This window comes from Polypterus senegalus, chromosome 8 (assembly GCF_016835505.1).
Source record: "Polypterus senegalus isolate Bchr_013 chromosome 8, ASM1683550v1, whole genome shotgun sequence".
NCBI lineage: Eukaryota > Metazoa > Chordata > Cladistia > Polypteriformes > Polypteridae > Polypterus > Polypterus senegalus.
In genome coordinates this window covers 180,870,676-180,893,156 of record NC_053161.1, presented here as the reverse complement: position 1 = coordinate 180,893,156, position 22,481 = coordinate 180,870,676, and the positions used below count along the sequence as shown (strand labels likewise).

At 42.3% G+C, this 22,481-nt stretch overlaps 1 protein-coding gene across 1 annotated transcript in view; it reads right to left on the bottom strand.

Moving 5' to 3' along the window:
• LOC120533501 (stonustoxin subunit alpha-like) overlaps positions 1-22,481 on the bottom strand; it is a 139,463-nt gene that overhangs the window by 95,159 nt on the left and 21,823 nt on the right. Inside the window, exons 2-3 of the mRNA XM_039760406.1 lie at positions 22,208-22,311; positions 18,174-19,895 (exon numbers count right to left, since the gene is read on the bottom strand). Coding sequence (XP_039616340.1) covers positions 18,174-19,895; positions 22,208-22,304 — 1,819 coding nt within the window. The 5' untranslated portion in view covers positions 22,305-22,311. The remainder of the gene's footprint in view (positions 1-18,173; positions 19,896-22,207; positions 22,312-22,481) is intronic.

The window sequence follows — 22,481 nt, the reverse complement described above, 5'->3', positions numbered from 1 at the left end:
TTGAAGAGATATCTACACATCACTGGTGTGATTTTTTCACTAAGTGGTCACCATCTAGTAACACTATTTTAAATGTACTTGTTCATCCAATTGTACTGTTAATTATTATTATTATCATTTTTACCATTACAAATATTTACCTACATTTGCGTATTAGATGAGTGAAGCAGGAGCTACATCAGCACTACACCCCAGGTCTTTACAAGCATTCTTGAGGAGCTGTTTACATTGTGTAGGGGGATCGAGTACCTTTTGCTTTGTGGATAAGATCCTCAGGGATTGTTTTGTCACAGATCCAGTGACAAAGGATGGTTTGTTATAATAAGTTTGTTATAATAATAAGATTTATGTCACTGTCTCTGTTCAGACTCTTTTTAAATGTATTTTTCATTCTTTTTCTGTGTGACATGCAGAGCTGAGCCAGATTTAGCGTAGAGTGTCAGCATTCAGAATTGTTGGGCCAAGCAAAGCATAAGACAGACAGGGACAGCTGGAGGACTGTGTTGTCAACACTGGAGAAAACTGAGTGTTATTTGAACCTACTGTTTGATGTCAGCACAACATTGTCTGTCCTTGTTTGGAATTGTACTTGGCGCCTGCACGTGTAGAAAGCAGTATAAAAAGAAGCCTGGAGCATTGCCAACGTTGAGAAACCATTTGGATGGAAGACGGATTGGTCCAAAAATCCTCCAACGCTGTGATGATGAATGCAATTTCTATACGCTGGGCAAACCCCACTCTTGGACTGAAAATTGCCTGTTTCTCCCGTCTGCTATGCAGCGTAAGCCAATATTAAACAAAGCTAAGTGTATCCTTTCTTTTCTGTGAGTTTGTCTCTGCCTATCGCTTAAGAGAGGGATATCGCCGTTATTATTTATAATTATTTATATACAGGTTCATTAAAATGCCGCAATATAAAAGAACATATTTCCAAGGAGCTAAACCCTCCTATCGTAAACACAAACCAAAGTTTTTCTCTGACTCTCCCACGTTAGTAACAGGATATGAATGCAATTCAGACATCACTTGAGTTGGTCTCTTCTGTTCATAAAACTGTTGAGCCACCACAAGTGTATCTGGGCTACTTTATAACTACAGTGCCCTCCATGAAGTATTGGAAAAAGACACATTTCTCGTTGATTTCATCCTCTGCTCCACAGTTTAAATGACAAATCAAACAATTCAAAATGATTAATGTGAGCATGAGAAAGGTGCTGTTTAAATTAAATGTATTATTATTATTATTATTATGTATTGAAGTGCACACTGCAGACCTTCATTTATGGGAATTTGCATACATTTTGGTCACACATTTTTTCTAAACTTTCTCCCTATTTCAAGGCACCATAACTTTTGGAACAATTGGCATCACAGGTGTTTGTGATTCCTCAGGTGTGTATCATTGCTTCATACCTTAGCCTGCTCATACCCTTTGGATTCTTTAGTTGCCATTGTTCAACATGAGGACAACAGCTGTGCTAATAAAAGTCAAAGAAGTCATTCTTGTTCTTTCAGCTGGTCTGTTAGGGGTTGCCACAGCAGATCATTTTGTTGCATATCTTCCTGTCCTCTCCATCTTGCTAAGTAACATCCATCACCTGCATGTCCTCTCTCATCACATCCATAAACATTCCCTTAGGCATTCCAATTTTCCTTCCACCTGGCAGCTCTATCCTTAGCCTCCTTTTCCCAATATACTCAGCATCTCTCCTCTGCACATGGCTAAACCAACACAATCTCAGCTCTCTGACATGGTCTCCAAACCATCCAATTTGATCTGACCCTCTAATGTTCTCATTTCTAATCCTGTCCATCCTCGTCACATCTAATGTAAATCTTAGCATCTTTCTCTATGCCACCTCCAGCTCTGACTCATACTTTCTGGTCAGTGCCACCGTCTCCAACTCATAGCTGGTCTCACTACCATCCTGTAGACCTTCCCTTTCACTCTTGCTGATATCCGTCGGTTACTAATTACTCCTGACACTCTTCTCCACCCACTCCACCCGGCCTGCACTCTCTTTTTCACCTCTCTTCCACAATTCCCATTACTCTGTACTGTTGATCCCAAGTATTTATACTCATACACACATGTATTCTGTCTTGTTCCTACAGACCTTCATTCTTTTCATCTCTAGAGCATATCTCCACCTCTCCAGGGTCTCCTCAACCTGCTCCCAACTTTTGCTACAGATCACAATGTCATCAGCAAACATCATAGTCCACGGGGACTCCTGTCTAATCTCGTCTGGCAACCTGTCCATCACCATTGCAAATAAGAAAGAGCAAACAGCTGATCCCTGATGTAATCCCACCTCCACGTTGAATGCATCTGTCACTCCTACCGCAGACCTCATCACTTTCACACATCCCTCGTACATATCCTGTACAATTCTTATGTACTTCTCTGCCACTCCCAACTTTCTCATACAATAACACAACCCCTGTCAAGAAACCTTGTCATATGCTTTCTCCAGGTCAACAAAGACACAATGCAACTCCTTCTGGCCTTCTCTGTACTTCTCCATTAACACCCTTAGTGCAAAAATCACATTTATGGTGCTCTTTCCTGGCATGAAACCATACTGCTGCTTGCTAATCATCACCTCCCTTCTTAACCATGCTTTCACTACTATTTCGTGTAACTTCATACTGTGGCTCATCAATTTTATTCCCCTGTAGCTACTACAGCTCTGCACATCCCCCTTATTCTTAAAAATCAGTACCAGTACACTTCTTCTCCTCTCCTCAAAATTTCCAAAATTCCATTAAAAATCTGGTTAAAAACGCCACTGCCATCTCTCCTAAACACCTCCATGTTTCCACAGATATGTAATCTGGATCAATGGCCTTTCCATTTTTCATCCTCTTCATGGCTGTTCTTACTTCCTCCTTGCTAATTCATTGCATTTCCTGATTCACAATCTCCACATCATCCAACATTCTCTCTCAAAGTACTCTTTCCGTCTGCTCAAAACACTCTCCTCACTTGTGAGTACCTTTCTATTTTTATCCTTTATCACCCTAACCTGCTGCACATCTTTCCCAACATCAAGCCAAATGGTACAGGTCCTTTTCTCCCTCCTTAGTGTCCAACCTGTCATACAACTCATCATACACCTTTTCGTTAGCCTTCGCCACCTCCCCCTTTACCTAGCACCTAATCTCTATGTACTCTTGTCTACTTTCTACATCTCTCTTACTATCCCACTACTTCTACGCCATCCTCTTCATCTGTATACTCTCCTGTATTTTCCCCATTCAATCACCAGGTTTCCTTTTCCTCCTTCCTCAGTCCTGATGTCACACTTGCTGTCACTCTTATTACTTCTTCTGTAGCTCCCCAGCTGTCTGGTAATTCTTCACTCCCACCCAGTGCCTGTCTCACCTCCTCCATAAACTCAACCTTGCAGTCTTCCTTTTTCAAATTCCACCATTTGATCCTTGGCTCTGCCATCACTCTCTTCTTCTTCTTCTTGGTCTCCAATGTGATCCTACAAACTATCATCCTATGCTGTCTAACTACACTTTCCCCTGCAACCACTTTGCAGTCTTCAATCTCCTTGAGATTGACCCTCCCACATAGGATGTAATCTACCCGTGTGCATCTTCTTTCCTTCTTGTATGTGACCCTATGTTCCTCCCTCTTCTTAAAATACATATTCACCACAGCCATGTTCATCCTTTTCACAAAATCCACTATCATCTGACCTTCTTCATTTCTCTCCCTGACACCATACCTATCCATCACCTCCTCGTCTCCTCTGTTCCCTTCACAAACATGTCCATTGAAATCCACTCCAGTCATCACTTTCTGTCCCTTGGGTACACTCTACACCACTTCATCCAACTCATTCCACAAATCTTCTTATCCATCACACACCCAACTTGCGGGACATATGTACTAACAATGTTCATCATCACACCTCCAATTAGCAGCTTCATAATCATTACTCTGTCTGACACTCTATTCATTTCCAAAACACTCTTCTGTTTTCTTGTGTATTCCATCAGATTAACCTCTATCCCATTTCTCCTCCCATTCACACCATGATAGAACAATTTGAATCCACCTCTGATCAACCTGGCCTTACTCCCCTACCATTTAGTCTCTTGCATGCAAAATATATCAGCCTTCCTTCTCTCCTTTACATCGGCTAACTTTCTCCCAAAAGTAGCCCAATTTCTGCCAGCACCCTGTTGGCTAACCATACTGGTGGAGGTCATTGTTAACCCGGGACTCGACCGATCCAGTATGGAAATCTGTCTTGCCGTCCACATATTGATCTGGCAAAACACAGAATGCCCTTCCTGACGTAACCTTCCCCAGTTATCCGGGCTTGGGACAGGCCTAAAGAAACACACTGGTTTGTGCACCCCCTGTGGCTTAGTTAAAAAGCCATTATGAGGCTGATAAACAAAAATAAAACCATTCAAGACATTAGCAAAACCTTAGGATTACCTAAATCAACTGTCTGGAATATCATGAAAAAGAAAGAATGCACTGGTCAGCTCAGTAATCACAAAGGGACTGGTAGGCCAAGGAAGACCTCCACAGCTGATGACAGAAGAATCCTTGTTATGGTAAAGAAAAGGCCCCAAATGCCTGTCCAACAGATCAGCAGCAATCTTCAGGAGGGCAGATGTGGATGTGTCAGAGAGGACTATCAACAGAAGATTCCTTCTTCATAGGAGCCAGTTTTTCACACATTCCCTTCCAGTTCGATATCACTTACACCTACACAGAAGTCATGCTCAACACCCTGGCTGCGCCTCGAAATTCTGTCCATAAAAGTTATGAACAGAATCGGTGACAAAGTGCAGCCCTGGCGGAGTCCAACTCTCACTGGAAACGGGCTCGACTTACTGCCGGCAATTCGGACCAAGCTCTGACACTGGTTGTGTAGGGACCAAACAGCTCTTTTCAGGGGTCCGATACCCCATACTCTCGGAGCACCCCCAACAGGATTCCCCAAGGGACATGGTCAAATGCCTTTTCCAATTCCACAAAGCACATGTAGACTGGTTGGGCAAACTCCCATGCACCCTCCAGGACCCTGCTAAGGGTGTAGAGCTGGTCCACTGTTCCGCAACCAGGATGAAAACCTCCTGAATTCGAGGTGTGACTCTCCGATGGACCCTCCTCTCCAGGAACCCCGAATAGACTTTTCCAGGGAGGCTGAGGAGTGTGATCCCTGTGTAGTTGGAACATACCCTCAGGTCCCACTTTTCAAACCACTACCCCGGTCTGCCAATCCAGAGGCACTGTCCCCGATGTCCATGTGATGTTGCAGAGACGTGTCAACCAAGACAGTTCTACAACATCCAGAGCCTTGAGGAACTCCGGGCGTATCTCATCCACCCCTGGGGCCCTGCTACCAAGGAGTTTTTTGACCACCTCGGTGACCTCAGCCCCAGAGATGGGGGAGCCCACCTCCGAGTCCCCAGGTGGGATTGAGGAGGTCTTCGAAGTACTCCCCCCACCAATCCACAACGTCCCGAGTCGAGGTCAGCAACGCACCATCCCCACCATATACAGTGTTGACACTGCACTGCTTCCCCCTCCTGAGACGCCGAATGGTGGACCAGAATCTCCTCAAAGCCATCCGAAAGTCGTTCTCCATGGCCTCCATAAACTCCTCCCATGCCCGAGTTTTTGCCTCAGCAACCACCGAAGCCGCATTCTGCTTGGCCTGTCGGTACCTATTAGCTGCCTCCAGAGTCCCACAGGATAAAAGGTTCCAGTAGGACTCCTTCTTCAGCTTGACGGCATCCCTCACCGCCGGTGTCCACCAACGAGTTCGGGCATTGCCGCCATGACAGGTAGCGACCACCTTACGGCCACATATCTGGTCAGCCGCCTCAACTATAGAGGCATGGAAAATGGCCCATTCGGACCCAATATCCCCCACCTCCCTCAGGACGTGGTCGAAATTCTGCCGGAGGTGAGAGTTGAAGCTACTTCTGACAGAGGACTTTGTCAGATGTTCCAAGCAGACCCTCACAACACGTTTGGGTCTACCAGGCCTAACAGGCATCCTCCCCCACCATTGAAGCCAACTCACCAACAGGTGGTGATCAGTTTACAGCTCCACCCCTCTTTTCACCCGAGTGTCCAAGACATATGGCCACTAGTCCGACAACACGACTACAAAGTCGATCATCGACCTGAGGCCTAGGGTGTCCTGGTGCCAAGTGCACATATGAACACCCTTATGCTTGAACATGGTGTTCGTTATGGACAATCCGTGACAAGCACAGAAGTCCAATAACAAAACACCGCTCGGGTTCAGATTGGGGGGGCCATTCCTCCCAATCACACCCTTCCAGGCCTCACTGTCATTGCGCACGTGAGCATTGAAGTCTCCCAGCAGTACGAGAGTGTCCCCAGAAGGTATGCCCTCTAGCACCCCCTCCAGGGACTCCAAAAAGGGTGGGTACTCCAAACTGCTGTTTGGCGCATACACACAAACAACAGTCAGGACCAGTACCCCCACCCGAAGGCGGAGGGAGGCTACCCTCTCGTCCACCGGGGTAAACCCCAATGTACAAGCTCCAAGTTGGGGGGCAATAAGTATGCCCAAACCCGTTCGGCGCCTCTCACCGGTAACAACTCCAGAGTGGTAGAGAGTCCAGCCCCGCTCAAGGAGATTGTTTCCAGAGTCCAAGCTGTGCATTGAGGTGAGCCCGACTATATCTAGGCAGTACCTTTCAACCTCACTCACTAGCTCAGGCTCCTTTCCCTTCAGAGAGGTGACATTCCACATCCCAAGAGCCAGCTTCTGTAGCCGAGGATCGGACCACCAAGGTCCCTGCCTTCAGCTATCATCCAACTCACACTGCACCCAACCTCCTTGGCCCCTCCCATATGTTGTGAGCCCATGAGAAGGGGGACCCACTTTGCTTCTTTGGGTTGTGCCCGGCCGAGCCCCATGGGTGCAGGCCTGACCACCAGGCGCTCGCCATCAAGCCCCACCTCCAGGCCTGGCTCCACAGGGGGCCCCGGTGACCTGCGTCCAGGTGAAGGAAAACGGCGTCCAAATTTTTTCTTCGTCATAGGAGGTCTATTGAACCGCTCTTTGTCTCATTCCTCACCTAGGACCAGTTTGCCTTGGGTGACCAAAACAGGGGCATAAAGCCCCGGACAACAGAGCTCCTAGGATCGTTGGGACACACAAACCCCTCCACCACGATAAGGTGGCAGTTCAAGGAGGAACACATTATTTAGGAAGAGCAGGAGAAATGGAAAAAGTAGGGCAGTCACCATGTATGTCAAACAGAATACAAATGGAAGGCTTCCTTAATTAGATGTTGAGTTACAGCTCAGTGAGGATATGTGAATTTGAATACAGAGGATTTAGTATTTAGTAATAATCAGGATCTAGTGGCCATAATATAAGAAAGCAACACTGTAATGGATTAAAATTGACCTAAAAAAAGAAGTTAAAAAAAAAGAAAAAGGGATAAATAGGGCATATGAGACTAATAACTAATCAGAGGTAACATATGATATCAACAGTTAGAAGGAATAATAGGAAAGCTAAAAGACAGTTGGAGAGAACTATTGAGAAAAGGTTAAAGATGACCTAAAGAGATTCTTTTAGTATGTTAATAGTAAAAGAACAGTCAAGGAGGAGGTGAAGTAAATCAGGAATAGTAAAGGGGAGCAAAAAAAAAACATTTTTCTGTTGTCTAAAATGGTTAATTGGGCAAATCCAAGTAACTATAATCCAGTAAGCTTAAGATGCATCATGGGTAAATTAATTGAAGCAAGTAAAAGATCCAGCAGCACATGTCATGATTAGGTGTGTCATCCATCACTAATGCACTGGAATTCTGAGACGAAGCAATAAAAAAATATGATTGGAGAGGTGCATATGATATTATTTATTTTGATTTTCAGTTAGTTTTAATAGGTACCACATGAAAGGGTAGTGATTAACCGCAAAAAATAATATTTCAGAGTAGATGGGTACAGAAGTGGCTCAAACACAAGAAGCAAGGGGTTTTAGGTTAAGGGAAGTTTTTTTTTTTAATTAGCTGATATTAAAAGTGGTGAAGTCAGGGGTTGGTGTTGAGGCCATTAGTTGGTTGGTTGGTTGGTTGGATAGATAGATAGATAGATAGATAGATAGATAGATAGATAGATAGATAGATAGATAGATAGATAGATAGATAGATAGATAGATAGATAGATAGATAGATAAAAGCAAGAAGAACAAACATAAATAATTAAATAGTAAAAAGTACAAATGGGTCCATTGTTATAGTGTTGGAAGGTAGAGTGGTGACCAGGTCATAAATCACTTGTATTAACAATAGCGTTATAAAATCTCAGGGCAGCAGGAACAAATGATCTTCTAAAGCATTCTGTTCTACAGTACAATGAGAGAAGATGACTGCTACATTTACTTCTCTGACCTACCATGATGTTTAGGACAGGATGAATGCTAATGTCAAGGATCACCTGTACTCGTACCTTCTTCCCCATACACCTTTCTGTCCCAATTCCTAGTGAATCCACAGCCCTGCCCTGCACCGACCCAGCCTTCTTCACCAGCTTGCCCAGCCTCTTAGTGTTCTTATTTGTTATACTGCCTCTGCAACAAAGAGAAGCAGACAAGAGGACAGCGTTTTGCTACATATGTCAAATGATCCGAGTCTTCTGAGGAAAAAGAGCCTGCTCTGCCCCATCCTGTAGAGGATATCTGCATCCACAGACCAGTCCAGTCTGTCATCAAGGTGGACACCTAGATATTTATAAGTCTGCCCCACCTTAATGTCCTCCCCTCAGATGTGAACCGGCTGAAGTGGAGCTTAGATCTGCAGAAATCTATAATCACATCCTTGGTCTTTGTTGTGTTCAGAACCAGGCAGATCTTATTCCTCCAGTCACTGAAAGCTTCCATCTGATTCCTATATTCTCCTTACTGCCCATTCCTTATACACACCACAATAGCTGTATCATCAGAGTACTTCAGAATGTGGCAAAAGTCCAACTTAGATTTAAAATCTGATGTCTATAATGTTAAGAAGAATGGTAGTTATGAATCCAGGAGGTGAAGTTGGAATCTACTCCCATCCTCTCCAGTTTATCTTTAAGAATGGAGGGTTGAATGGTGTTGCGAGTGCTTTGAGTAGTGAGCAAAGTGCTATATAAATGTAAAGAATTGTTATTATTAATGAAATTGAAAAGTCAAAAAGCATAATGATCACATAACTCCCTGGTTTATCCAAAAAGGAGTAGGTCTGGTGTAACATATAGAGGACTGCACCCACAACACCAAAGTGCTTCTGGTATGCAAACTGTAGGTGATCTAATGTATGCTGGACTTGTGGCCTGAGGCGATGCAGAAGCAGCTGCTCCAGTGCCTTCACGATATGTGATGTGAGGGCTACAAGTCTGTAGTTATTAATCTCAGTCGGCCATCCAACTTTGGGAACCATCATATATATAAGGGGAGCCAAAAATTATCCACACCAGTTATATTAAAAATTCTGTTGGCATCACTGTCTTATCAGCACTTTCTGTACAAGGTCTCTGTCTCCCCAGTCACTGCTGTGCAGGTGTGATTGTGTTCCATTAGATCAATTGTAACTGCAGTGTGAGAAACAATGGCTGGCTCACCTTGGCTGCTTCAATGGGCCGATATTGGAACATTTTCAGGAAAAAGGATTAGCAATCCAGGGGTGCCACCAGGGAGTGCTGTGGGAACTGGGGAGCCCTACTCCAGCGTTACCCGGAAGTACTTTTGGACCTCGCTTACGGAACACTGGAAGTACTCCTAAGTTTCTAAATAAAAGGAGCAGCCTCGCCTCATTTAGAGAGCCAGAGCCAGGAGGAAGAAGGAAAAAGCTTGCTAGGAGGAGCAGAGGAGGCTGAGAGACAGAGGAAGAAATTAGACAAAGTGCTGTATTGTGCTTTGGGACTGTACTTGTGCTCAGTATGGTAAGAACCACTTGAGGGAAGCATTTCACAATAAAGACTCTTGTTTGTGGCAGACATATATATACTAATGCATGACTTAATATCTTAAACCCAAAAGAAGAGGCTGAGTGTAGAGGCTTCGGGAAAACCAGCTTTATTTTTCTGCTGAAAACAAAAACAATCAAGGTATTTATTCAAATATGAGCTACCACAGCAATACACACAGACACACCAAATAATTTGTGGTGTTATCAGTCATCTCACTTTAGTTCCCTTCTTCAGTTTAGTAACAGACACAATCCGATGCATTACGCAGTGTGGATGCCTCGGCAGCAGACAAGTAACCCTCGATAAACACGTCACCCTCATGTCGGCATTGTGGGCTCACAAAGGGTCTCATAGAACTCACATCAGCCAGCAACAGCGAAAAGAATGAACCTTTGCTTCTCTCTACGGCGATCGAACCTCAGAAATCAATGCCTGAGAAGAAGCCTCTGATGTTGTGCCATGGTGGCTGGTTCACTTACTTGACAGGATGAAGCAAAGGTGCATACACCTCATGAGCTCCAATTAGGGTGAAACATGTGTTGTGTACTGTTTGGCTTATTTGGTGGGTACTGTATAACATATCTATGATCTGCTTCTCATAACTGAGAGGATATGGTGGATGTTTGCAAACAGCCTGGCCAGCCAGAAGCATAAAGTTTACCTAATCTAATCTAATTTATCTATCATACAGTAATGCACAGCTCTAACCCAGCCACTGGGGATGTACAAACTAGTGTTTTTCTTCGTGCCGGTCGAGTTACGTCAGGAAGGGCATCCAGTGTAAAATTTTGCCAAATCAATATGCGGACAACAAAACAATTTTCCATACCGGATCGGTCGAGCCCCAGGTTAACAACGACCACCACCAGTACTGTTAGCCAACAGGGTGCTGGCTACTGTTGGCCGAAGAAGAAGAAGAATAAGAAGAGTGGGAAGACATGTTCGGAGGCAGGAGGAGAGGAGGAAGGTAAAGAGAGTGGAACTGAGAGTAGGAACTTTGAATGTTGGCAGTATGACTGGTAAGGGGAGAGAGTTAGCAGATATGATGGAGAGAAGGAAGGCTGATATTTTGTGCATGTAAGAGTCTAAATGGAAAGGGAATAAGGCCAGGTGGATCTGAGGTGGATTCAAATTGTTCTATCATGGTGTGGATGGGTGGAGAAATGGGGTAGGAGTTACTCTGAAGGAACAGTATATCAAGAGTGTTTTGGAGGTGAAAAGAGTATCAGACAGAGTAATGATTAAATACGTTGGAAATTGAAGGCATGATGATGAATGTTGTTAGTGCATATGCACTGCAAGTTGGGTGTGCAATGGATGAGAAAGAAGATTTTTGGAGTGAGTTGGATGAAGTGATGAACAGTGTATCCAAGGGACAGAAAGAGGTGGTTGGAGAGGATTTTAATGGACATGTTGGTGAAGGGAACAGAGAAGACGAGGAGGTGATGGGTAGGTATGGTGTCAAGGAGAGGAATGAAGAAGGTCAGAGGATAGTGGATTTTGCAAAAAGGATGGGCAGAACTGTGCTAAATACGTATTTTAAGAAGAGGGAGGAACATAGGGTGACGTACAAGAGTGGAGGAAGATGCACACGGGTAGATTACATCCTATACAGAAGAGCCAATCTGAAGGAGATTGAAGACTGCAAAGTGGTTGCAGGGAAAGGGGTGGTGAAGCAGCATAGGATGGTAGTCTGTAGGATGATGTTGGAGATCAAGAAGAGAAAGAGAGTGAGGGCAGAGCCAAGGGTCAAATGGTGGAGGTTGAAAAATGAAGACTGCAAGGTTGAGTTTATGGAGAAGGTGAGACAGGCACTGGGTGGTAGTGAAGAGTTATCAGACAGTTGGGCATCTACAGCAGATGTAGTAAGGGTGACAGCAAGAAGGTATGATGACATACCTGTAGAAGAATGGAGGTGTTAAGGAGAGATAGCAGTGGAGTTTTTAACCAGATTCTTTAATGGAATCTTGGAAAGTAAGAGGATTTCTGGGGAGTGGAGAAGTGTACTCGTGCCGATAATTTAAGAAAAGGGGGGATGTGCGGGACTGTAGTAACTACAGGGGGATAAAATTATGAGCCACAGCATGAAATTATGGGAAAGAGTAGTGGAAGCTCGATTAAGAAGGGAGGTGATGATTAATGAGCAGCAATATGGTTTCATGCCAAGAAAGAGCACCACAGATGCAATGTTTGCTCTGAGGGTGTTGATGGAGAAGTATAGAGAAGGCCAGAAGGAGTTGCACTGCTTCGTTGTGGACCTGGAGAAAGCATATGACAGGGTGTCTCGAGAGGAGTCGTGGTATTGTATGAGGAAATCGGGAGTGGCAGAGAAGTATGTAAGAGTTGTACAGGATATGCACGAGGGAAGTGTGATAGTGGTGAGGTCTGCAGTAGGAGTGACAGATGTATTCAGGTTGGAGGTGGGATTACATCAGGAATCGGCTCTGAGCCCTTTCTTATTTACAATGGTGATGGACAGGTTCACAGACGAGATTAGACAAGAGTCCCCGTGGACTTTGATGTTTGCTGATGACATTGTCTGTAGGGATAGTAGGCAGCAGGTTGAGGAGACCTTGGAGAGGTGGAGATATGCTCTGGAGAGGAGAGGAATGAAGGTCAGTAAGAAAAATTCAGAATACAGTACACCCCCAAAATTTGCTGGGGTTATGTTCCTAGAGCACCCGCGAATTATGAAAAACCGCAACTTTTGGATGTGGTTAAAAAATGCCTTTTAAATGCCTTTTTTATAGTTTCAACCCTAAATACAGTATGCCCCCAAAGCACTTTAATTTCCTTGCAAACTCAGCTTAATACATTAATATATTACCTAAAAAATGACCTTAATACATTACCTAAAACAGAATGTAAAGCTAAACCCGTATACTGTACAGTACAGTACTGTTATGTCTCCCGCAGTGCTAGAATGTAAAATACAGATGTTACCGCTATACGTACTGTAATTCATGCAAGTGTGTTTTCTTTGGTATGCGCTGTAGTTTTCTTTGTTATAAGTAGAGTAAATACGTAATAATTTCATTTAATTAAAATACAGTAAAATATACGGGTACTCACCAATGATGAATGATATTGATGATGAAGTAGCTGTGCAGTACAATGCACAGGATCCTCAGGTGGTGCCTCTTCTTCAGGCGATTCACGAGGAGTCATATATTTGTATGGGTCTTCTTCTGGTGGGGTTTCATGCAGGCTTTTCTTTATAGGTTTCAGGAACATTGTGATAGGAAGTTGCTACATTGTCTCCTGTAGCGAACTGCTGGTACAATTTCCGTGCTTTCTCACGGATGATGTTACCATCCAAGGGGATGTTCTTCCTGCAGTCGGTGATCCACAGTGCCAATGCAGATTCCATCCTGACGATATTTTTATTCCTTACGGTTGTTACCTTTTTTGCACTATCACAGAAACTTACAGATACGGTACTCAAGATCGCTGCTTTGTTCTTCTTTATGTAGCATAAAGTGCTTTCATTAATGCCATAGTGGTGTGCTACTGCAGCATAACTTTTTAGTTCCTGGAGCAAATTCAGTAGTTCATCCTTCTCCTGGAGTGTTTTAAGCTTCTTCTGGTGCTCAGGCTCAGTTCCAGAAGCCTTCGAATTGTGCAGGGCGATTCAACAACATTGTGTGTGTTTAAGAATAACAAAACAATAACAAGATGGAAAACACAAGGACACTCAGCTGGAGATGTGTCAGAAAGCAGCAGTCAATCATCAGCAAGGAGAAGTGAATAACGCTCTTGGATTGGCTACTTTCACCATCCCAGTCCGTGTTTCCCTCAGCGGTTGCTTCCTGTTCTCTCTACAGCACATTATTTCCACGAAAAAAATCATAAAAAATTGTGGAGGATATTTGCACTTTCCGCTAACAATTAATAGTTAGGTTTTAAGAATAAATCCTCGAATGACTGAGTCCGCAAACCCTTAACTACGACTACGCGGGAGTCTACTATACATGTGTGTAAATGAGAGGGAGGTCAGTGGAATGGTGAAGATGCAAGGAGTAGAGTTGGCGAAGATGGATCAGTTTAAATATTTGGGATCAACAGTACAGAGTAATGGGGATTGTGGAAGAGAAGTGAAGAAGAGAGTGCAGGCAGGGTGGAGTGGGTAGAGAAGAGTGTCAGGAGTGATTGGTGACAGACGGGTATCAACAAGAGTGAAAGGGAAGGTCTACAGGATGGTAGTGAGACCAGCTATGTTATATGGGTTGGAGATGGTGGCACTGACCAGAAAGCAGGAGACAGAGTTGGAGGTGGCAGAGTTAAAGATGTTAAGATTTACATTGGGTGTGACGAGGATGAATAGGAGTAGAAATAAGTACATTAGAGGGTCAGATCAAGTTGGACGGTAGGGAGACATAGTCAGAGAGTTGAGATTGCATTGGTTTGGACATGTGCAGAGGAGAGATGCTGAATATATGGGGAGAAGGCTGCTAAGGATAGAGCTGCCAGGGAAGAGGGGAAGAGGAAAAGAGGAAGGCCTAAGAGAAGGTTTATGGATGTGGTGAAAGAGGACATGCAGGTGATCAGAGTAACAGAACAAGATGAAGAGAACAGGAAGATATGGAAAAAGATGATCCGCTTTGGCGACCCATAAAGGGAGCAGCTAAAAAAAGAAGAAGAAAAGAAGAAGACAGTAATTCACAGCTCTGCTGTTACAAATAGCTTCAGTCACACAAATTACAAAACAACAGAGCATACCTTACAAAGTAAGGAAGAACAAATTCTCTGGCATTTTGGAAACGTTTAGACTCTAATGTTGTTTCTTGCAAGATTAAATGATGACATGATTGAAGTGTTTAAAATCATGATAGGAATTACTATAGCGAAAGCAGTCTTTTACTTTAAATTTGAGTTCACACATGGACACAGTTGGAAATTTGATAAGGGTACATTTCACGGAAACAATAGGATGTTTACGTGTTAGACTGTGGTGCATCTCAAATAATAATGAGTGATCATTAAGGTTCAAGACTGAGGGCTCACTACAGTTTGGTAAGCAGCTGTCGGCCATCCTGTCTCCTGAATGGGCTTACAAAGCTCTCTGTCCCACCCAGAAGTGTAGTAGATATCACATGAGAGATGGTGACCTTGCATTTAATGCTATGAACCCATCAAGGCCACCACAGCCTTCTACTCATTCCGAATCCTACCATATCACAGTTTTCCACCTGGAGCTTATACCAATAGACGAGCATCAAGAAGAGTCAGCAGTTTGGGACTTTTTTTACATTTCTAGATGTAAACCCCTACCAGGTTAATAATAAAATATTTCTTGGGCATTTGATAGAAAAGTTGGAACGCTGACTTCAGAACCACTTTTATAAATGGTGTTAACTCAGATTTCTATACGGAAGCTATGGTGTTAGGTTTGGCTCAGGCTGTGCTGTCATGTCGCTCCGCTACTTTTCTGTCTTTGTCAGAGGAACCCAGACTTTCATCCTGCTTCACTGCTTCGCTAAATGGCTTGTATCATTTACTGTGAAAATATTTCTCCATTAAACACCAAAGGCAGAATGTGATACTTAATTTTCTGAGCATACATTTGTTGTTTAAGACGTAGGTCTATCACAGGAGGTCTGATGTGTCAATGGACAAAGCAAATCTCGTACAGTCAGAGGAGTACTGTTTGGTCCAAGAACCCTGTGTGTGTGGTGATAGAAATGTAGATTTGCCATTCTTTAGTAGGAGACATCAAATAATTAAGGATGTTGCTGTCAATGAGTGTTTTGTGAGAACATCAGAAGGGTTTGGACAAGAACAGCCCATTCAGTCCAAGAAAGCTCACCAGTCCTATCCACATAATTTCTCCAAAATAACATCAAGTCGAGTTTGAAAATGCTCATCTTGCCTGTAGAGATGGATTGCTTGCTGACTGCCTTCATCCAAACTGAAAAAGCATTTGAAATAAAATTATATAAAATAAAAGCAGTTGGTTTAGTGCAGGTTCACTGTTCATTTGAATCCTTGTTTGCAGTATGTTTTTAGCTTTTTATTTTTAATTGGTTAACTTCTAAATATCACTCTGATTCCTGTTTTATTTAGAATGTTATTTCAAATGTGATGAACACCCTTTATAAAGCTAATAACTTTATACAACTATTTATGTGGATATATTATGATTGTAGTTTAGCTTCTTTTGCTTTATATGTGCTTCAATTTTACTTCAAGTTAAGTAAGGACATTTATTTAGTGCTGAAGATGTAGACTCTTAAACTTAACAAGATGCCTTTAAATATTACATACACTTGGGATTTGTCAATATATTATGTTTTTCCATGCATGTTGAGATCCTTTTCCTTCTGTATTAATAATAACGTAAAAGACAGGCTTTATATGTGTATGTGTGAGGGTATAAGATTCAGGTTGAGTAGTGTGTAGTTAGGTCTGAGTTTGTCAATAAAGTTATGTCTTTCAAGGCAAAATCGTTGTCAATTTCCTTCATTGTAATAATAGCATTGGTGCTGATTATGTATTGGTGGGTGAAGGTGGGTATTTGAGTGAGTGTGTGTGTGTTTATGTGTGTGAGGTAACAGGTAGAGGTGTGTGGTTTGAGTCACACCACTAATAGTAATAGGACCCTTTGGAGAGTCATAGGTTCTCTCTAACGTCATCTGGGTTTGTCACCAGCCTGTTAAGCCACTGCATGTGTTGCCTATGACTTTGATGTCATCCTAGCCCAGAATTCCCCAGCAACCATTCTGCTCATAAGAGAGTGCTTGTCTTCATAAATGGTCTTCCTCCAACAAGGCCTCCTTGTTGCTTGTCACCAATGTGGCTGCCCTGTGGCCTACATTTAAGAAGACGTACCCAGAGCCTACACTTAACGTGATCACACTACAGCCTACATCCACCATCGCCTACATGCTGCACTGTCTTACTATCAGAAAGTTGGATTTAACGTAAATACCTTTTAGAGTGGAAGTTCACTTCAAAAAGTTCAGCTCTTAGGGACGAGTAATAATGCTGAGCTATAATCTCTCATTAATATAAAATAAAAAAAATGAAAAATAAATTACCTGATCAAGCAAAAATTCTTTTTGTTCAGCTAAATTGTATTCTGAGAAATACAAAACATTTTTTAAAAAGTTCAGTGTGTACACTTCAGGTTCAAGAAAAATGTGATTTTATCCTGGAATTCCACATTAACTCAGCAAACTAGGGTGTGGGGTCATCACAAGTGGGAATTCAGAAAAGCCCCACAGCTGCAAGAAGACTTTAACTTCAGACTCCTGCCAAAATAACTGCACCCCCTCGGCCCACTCTCAAGACTGCTGTTGTCTCTCATACCTAAACAAGCAGGTAAAATATGTCTTTAACTGCATAGCCACACTGTGGTAGAAGGGCAGAAGCTATGGCAGTTAGTTAGAAAGAAGAAATGACTACCAAGCTGCTTCTGCCATGTATGGACACCCAGTGTTTTATCGTTCACAGCATATGCCGTTATTAACTACACTGTTCTTCAGCTTGCTCGGAATGTTCAAATAAATGGCACACTTTCAAACCCCACTCAGATATAAATGTCCACGTATAAGAAAAGATGAACACCAAACAGAAGAACCGTCCCAATTAAACTAATGGACTGACTAACATATCAAGGATCGTTTTCATGGGCATGCCTAGGACATTCAATTTAGATAAAAATAAATGGACAAGGTCCTTTATAAATAAATAGATATATAGATAAATTAATATATAAATAAATAAATGTTTAAAGAAGAAAAAAGGCAAAAAAGCTCCTCATGTTGTGTGCTCCTTTGACTGGAAATGCCACTCACACACACTCCAGCTCTCCATACTTGTAAGTTTAACATCTTGTTTTATAGTTTACACTATGTCTGCTCACCACGTGCTGTTCTCTTCTTTTAATCATCTAACCCTAACCATAAACATAAAAAAAGGCTCAGGTTTCAGACCAAGCACCATAGATTAATTCATATAAGCAATAAACACAATATTAATTACAACTAACTGACTGTATATTAACTTTAACATAAAGAGATCACATAAGCTCATCCTTGAATATCCAGCATTTTATAAGTGGTTTTAGTCATACTGATGATGGACACAGCTGCCCTCATCCCAGTATTTATCAAACACCTTTACTATTGCCAGGCCCAATTTAAAAATAAAAGTTTTCCAGCATCTCTAAAGTCATCAAAAAAGTTCAAAACAATACCTGGTTCTCCCGTGTTCACAGAGATGACTTCACTAGGAGGTCCCACTCCAGCCTCACAGACAGCTGCATATCTCACGTCATACTGTGTAGACCTCTGAAGTCCTTCCAGAGTGAAAGATTTCTCGGTGTCTCTCGTCATCTGTGACCTCCACCATCTCTCAGTGTGCTTTCGGAACTGCACCAGGTACTTTATTGACCCACTTGCTCCATGAGGCGGGAGGGACAGTTCTATTTCTGCTGACTGACTCGATGTTTTTAATACTTTAGGAACATCTGGAGTTGAAGGGGGCTCAAAGTCTGAACTACGCAGCTCCCCTTTACAATACAAGAGAACTGAAATGCCTTCTTGCGTCTCAACAGGCCTGCTAGTAACCACAAATTTGGTGGCTTCATTCTGTTGATTGTTACTTGCAAAATCAAGAAAGAGTTGTCTTCGCAGTATTATTTTGTCACAATCCGCCTGTGAATGGACCCACTCGTCATTGTTCTCAATGTCAGTGCTTCTAATACTATTTTGTTCTTCAGATAAGTAATTTTCCATTGTGTTTAAACTTTTGCTTTCTTTGCTTAACAAGTTAAAATTAAAGTTCACAATGCAGGTAATGTTTGGCTCAAAAATCAAAGGCTCTATTCTATCAAACCTTCCAGTTAGAAGTGATATATTGCTGTCTTCCATACCCTTAATCAGGGCCTTAATCCCCCTAATCTCTGTCTGCAGTGAGCACAGCCAGCCCTCTAACTTGTGCTGACCGAATGGTGATGTCTTGTGTGCCTCAAGGATGTCATCCAATGCAGTTGCATTTGTTGTTCCTCCCCGAACTGATGGCAAAATCTGAGCGAGCCTCTTTTGAAAATACAGCTTGTACCTCTCAATCAGAGTTTTGAATTTGCTGATTTTCTCTTCTATGTTGTAGAAGCTCTTGACTATAGAATCTGTTAAAAGATAATCACATATCGACACTGCCTCTAGTAAAGAGTCCAGCACACGCTCTACCTGGATCACAAAGTCAGTACCTATCTCATACACCAGCCTGGCAGCGCTGGAGTCCAGCAGACTGAGAGGGTAAAGCCACACAGTGATGGGCACTGCATGCTCACCATCTTCACCCAGGAAAGTGGGCAGTTTCTTGCACACATCTAGGGCTGTTAAATAGTCAACTGGAAGTTCATGAATATAAAAGTCTCCATGGAAAGTGCACCGGATTTTTTCAGCCTCCACCTTCTCTTTAGCAGACAAATCCAGTGATCCTCTGCCATGAATGGATATCTTTGGGATGTTGTCTATTGATGCTTTTAATTCTCCTGCAATGATCTCCAGTGATTCATCTTTAGAAACATCTCTGTCAAACACCATGAGGGCCCGAGCTCCATACTGAATCGCCGTAACCACATGAGTCGCTGTCCCATGCCTGAACACTTCTTCATATGTGACGTTGTTTCTACTGAGATGACTCATTGTCAGTTGCTTAAACATGGTGGTCATGAAGTAATTCAGGGTCACCCTAGCTTGATTCTTGGAGGACCTGCTGTTTTTCAGGTACTTAGCTGAACCCTCAACCTCTACAATGCCACAGGCAAAACTTCCCCTCAGTGATGCATTTATATTGAGTGCCTTGGACTTATCAGTCAGAGAGTTGGAGGTCTCCAGTGAATGCTCTGTAAGACGTTGTGATTCAACACTGATGTCTTTCTCCAGGTCAGACTTACTCCAGAGTGTTACCCCTGTGGAAGCAAATATATTTCTAGTTTTACAGTATCCTGCATGAACTAATTGAAAATATTATATTTCAGCATTGATCTATAATATTCTTCAATAAAATATCCTGTATTATGGTAACCAGTGCTGTGACACACTTTAATGAACTAGTCACTCTCTCTTTGAAATATGCATGCTCTCCTTGTATCCTCAGGGATATTCAAGGACATTTCTATTGTCTCTCTGAAATATGTGTATTGAGTTACCTGAATGAGTGTGTGTGTTTTGGGGTCCATGTACTGACACCTGAGTATACCCTGTGGCACAAAGACACCCCATTTTCAGGATTTGTTCTTGCCTTGCATCCCCCACTATTCCTCTGCCATTACCAAACAAAATGTACAAAATGGACACTTGTGTCAGGCTGCACAGCCTGGTGGTGGGAAGACTCATTCATGGAGCCTGAAGAAACTGCAGATTTTTATTACAGACAATGAAAAAAAAAAAGTATAAATTTAGTTTTTTATTTCTATTTCTATTCTGACTTTTGTCTTATTCTTTGTTTGTGATCCATAAACTTCTTATTTGCTTGTTTAGCCCATACAGTTTAAAATGACTTAATGACCAATTGGCAGTCGTTACTGAGATTCTGGCCAAACATTTCCAGAAACAACAGGGGCACTCCTGACTGTGATGTTCTGCTCCCTTTTCTTTTTCTGTTCACAAATTCATTCAAGTATTATTGGTCTTTTGATCTTTATCTAGTTTTCAGAATTTTCACATTGACTTACATTCTAGTTTTGTTCATTTGGAACCTTTTTGAATTGTTCATTCATCTTTGGAATCTTATTTCTTTTAAATGTTTCTTATTTTAAAAATGTATCATTTAACACTAGAATCCCAGAAGCCTACAAAAAATGTGTAATCCCTGCTCACCTTAAATCCCTTCTCACCCCTCCACTAGCATCTTTTGCTTTGTAAATTTGTTGATCGGCACAAGCTGCCTGATATCCCACCCTCCACTACTGCAGTAAGGGCAAAAAGCTCCCCCAGCTCATGCCTGGTTTATCTGGGAGTGTGGTACCTGAAGCTGTATATGATAAATAATACTGCATATTGTTATTTGGAACACATGCAGTTCATATAGTAGGATGACAGGAAATGCAAGAAATGTAAAACACAAACAGTGTATGTAACCAAAAAACGAAGTCTGACTGCATTCTCGTACCATTGCTCGGAGCTGGGAGAGCTTTTTACCAATTCTGTGGCAGTGATGGGGATGGGATAGCAGGCTGCTTGTGCTGATCAACACATTTACAAAACATAAGATGCTGACTGAGAGGTGCGAAGGAATTTAAGGTGGGTCGGGATTATGATTTTTTTTCATAAGCTTCAGTGATTATAGTGTTAAAGAATAATAGTTTGAATTTTCTGCTAGGGGTTTTCTAGTTCCCCTCTTCCTTATGTGATTGTGTGGCATGCCTCGGGCTTTTGCAGGATGTAGGCCTTGAGGCCTACTTAAAGAATTCAAGACTTATGAATTTCTTGTGGTTGTAGGATTTGTAGGATTAACAAACCACCCATTATAAGATCTGCAGCTGCCTCAAAGTAAATGCGGCCTTCTCAGGTTCTTCTTACATAGAGTTTGCATGTTCTACTTGTGCTTTCCTGGGTTTCCTTCCCCTTCCAAAGACATGAAGGTTAGGTAAATTGGCAATGGCCAGCTGGCCCTAGTGCGTGTCTGGGGTGTGTGTGTGTTCAGCCTGCGAGGACTGGCACCCTCTATGAGGTCTGTACATTCCTTACACACTATACTGGCTAGAATAGACCCCAGGACCCTACATTACCTCACTCAGGACTAAGCAGGTTAGAAAGTGACTTGATATGAGAATCCTTACCTAAAATCCTGTTTTTACTTTGTCATTCTAGAGTGTTGCTTGATGAATGAAAAATGAATCAAAAAGATTTCAGCACAATGCTGAAACAGAACAAAATGTAAACAAAGTGGGAGATCTAAATACTTGCTAAAAGTGCCATATACCTTTACAAATGTACTTTCAAGGTATAATAAAAGATTTATTCAAACAAAACAGTTGTGGAAAGAGAACAAGAAGATTTTTTTTTTACCGTGAACTAGGTCAGTTTTTCCTGCCTGAATCTTTGTGCATTCTTAAAAAAATAACAGTCAATGATGCACACGCCACCGCCATCTTTTCTCAATCCCACCTGAAACCCAGAGATCATTGCATACAAGCATATCATCCAATTTGTCTGCTTTGTCCTTTTAGAGCTGTTTTCAGTTCTGACCATTTATAAAACCAGACGTGACATACGTTACCTGGGACAAGCTGATCACTGCGACAGTCATAAAGCATTCCTAACTGGAATGGCCGTCCAAGAGCCACAGTTGTAATGGAGATGGGTCGCTCTGCCATTTTCTCACTGTAAACAATAGAGATCATAATATGCTTGATGTTTATTTTCAGAGTTTACTTTATTCTCATCAGAAAGTGACACAATGAAGTATTTAATAATATAAGATAAAGCTACATCTTAAAAACAGCTTCATGACTAAAGATGTTAGTGCATCAGGTCGATAGTCATTCTGGCAG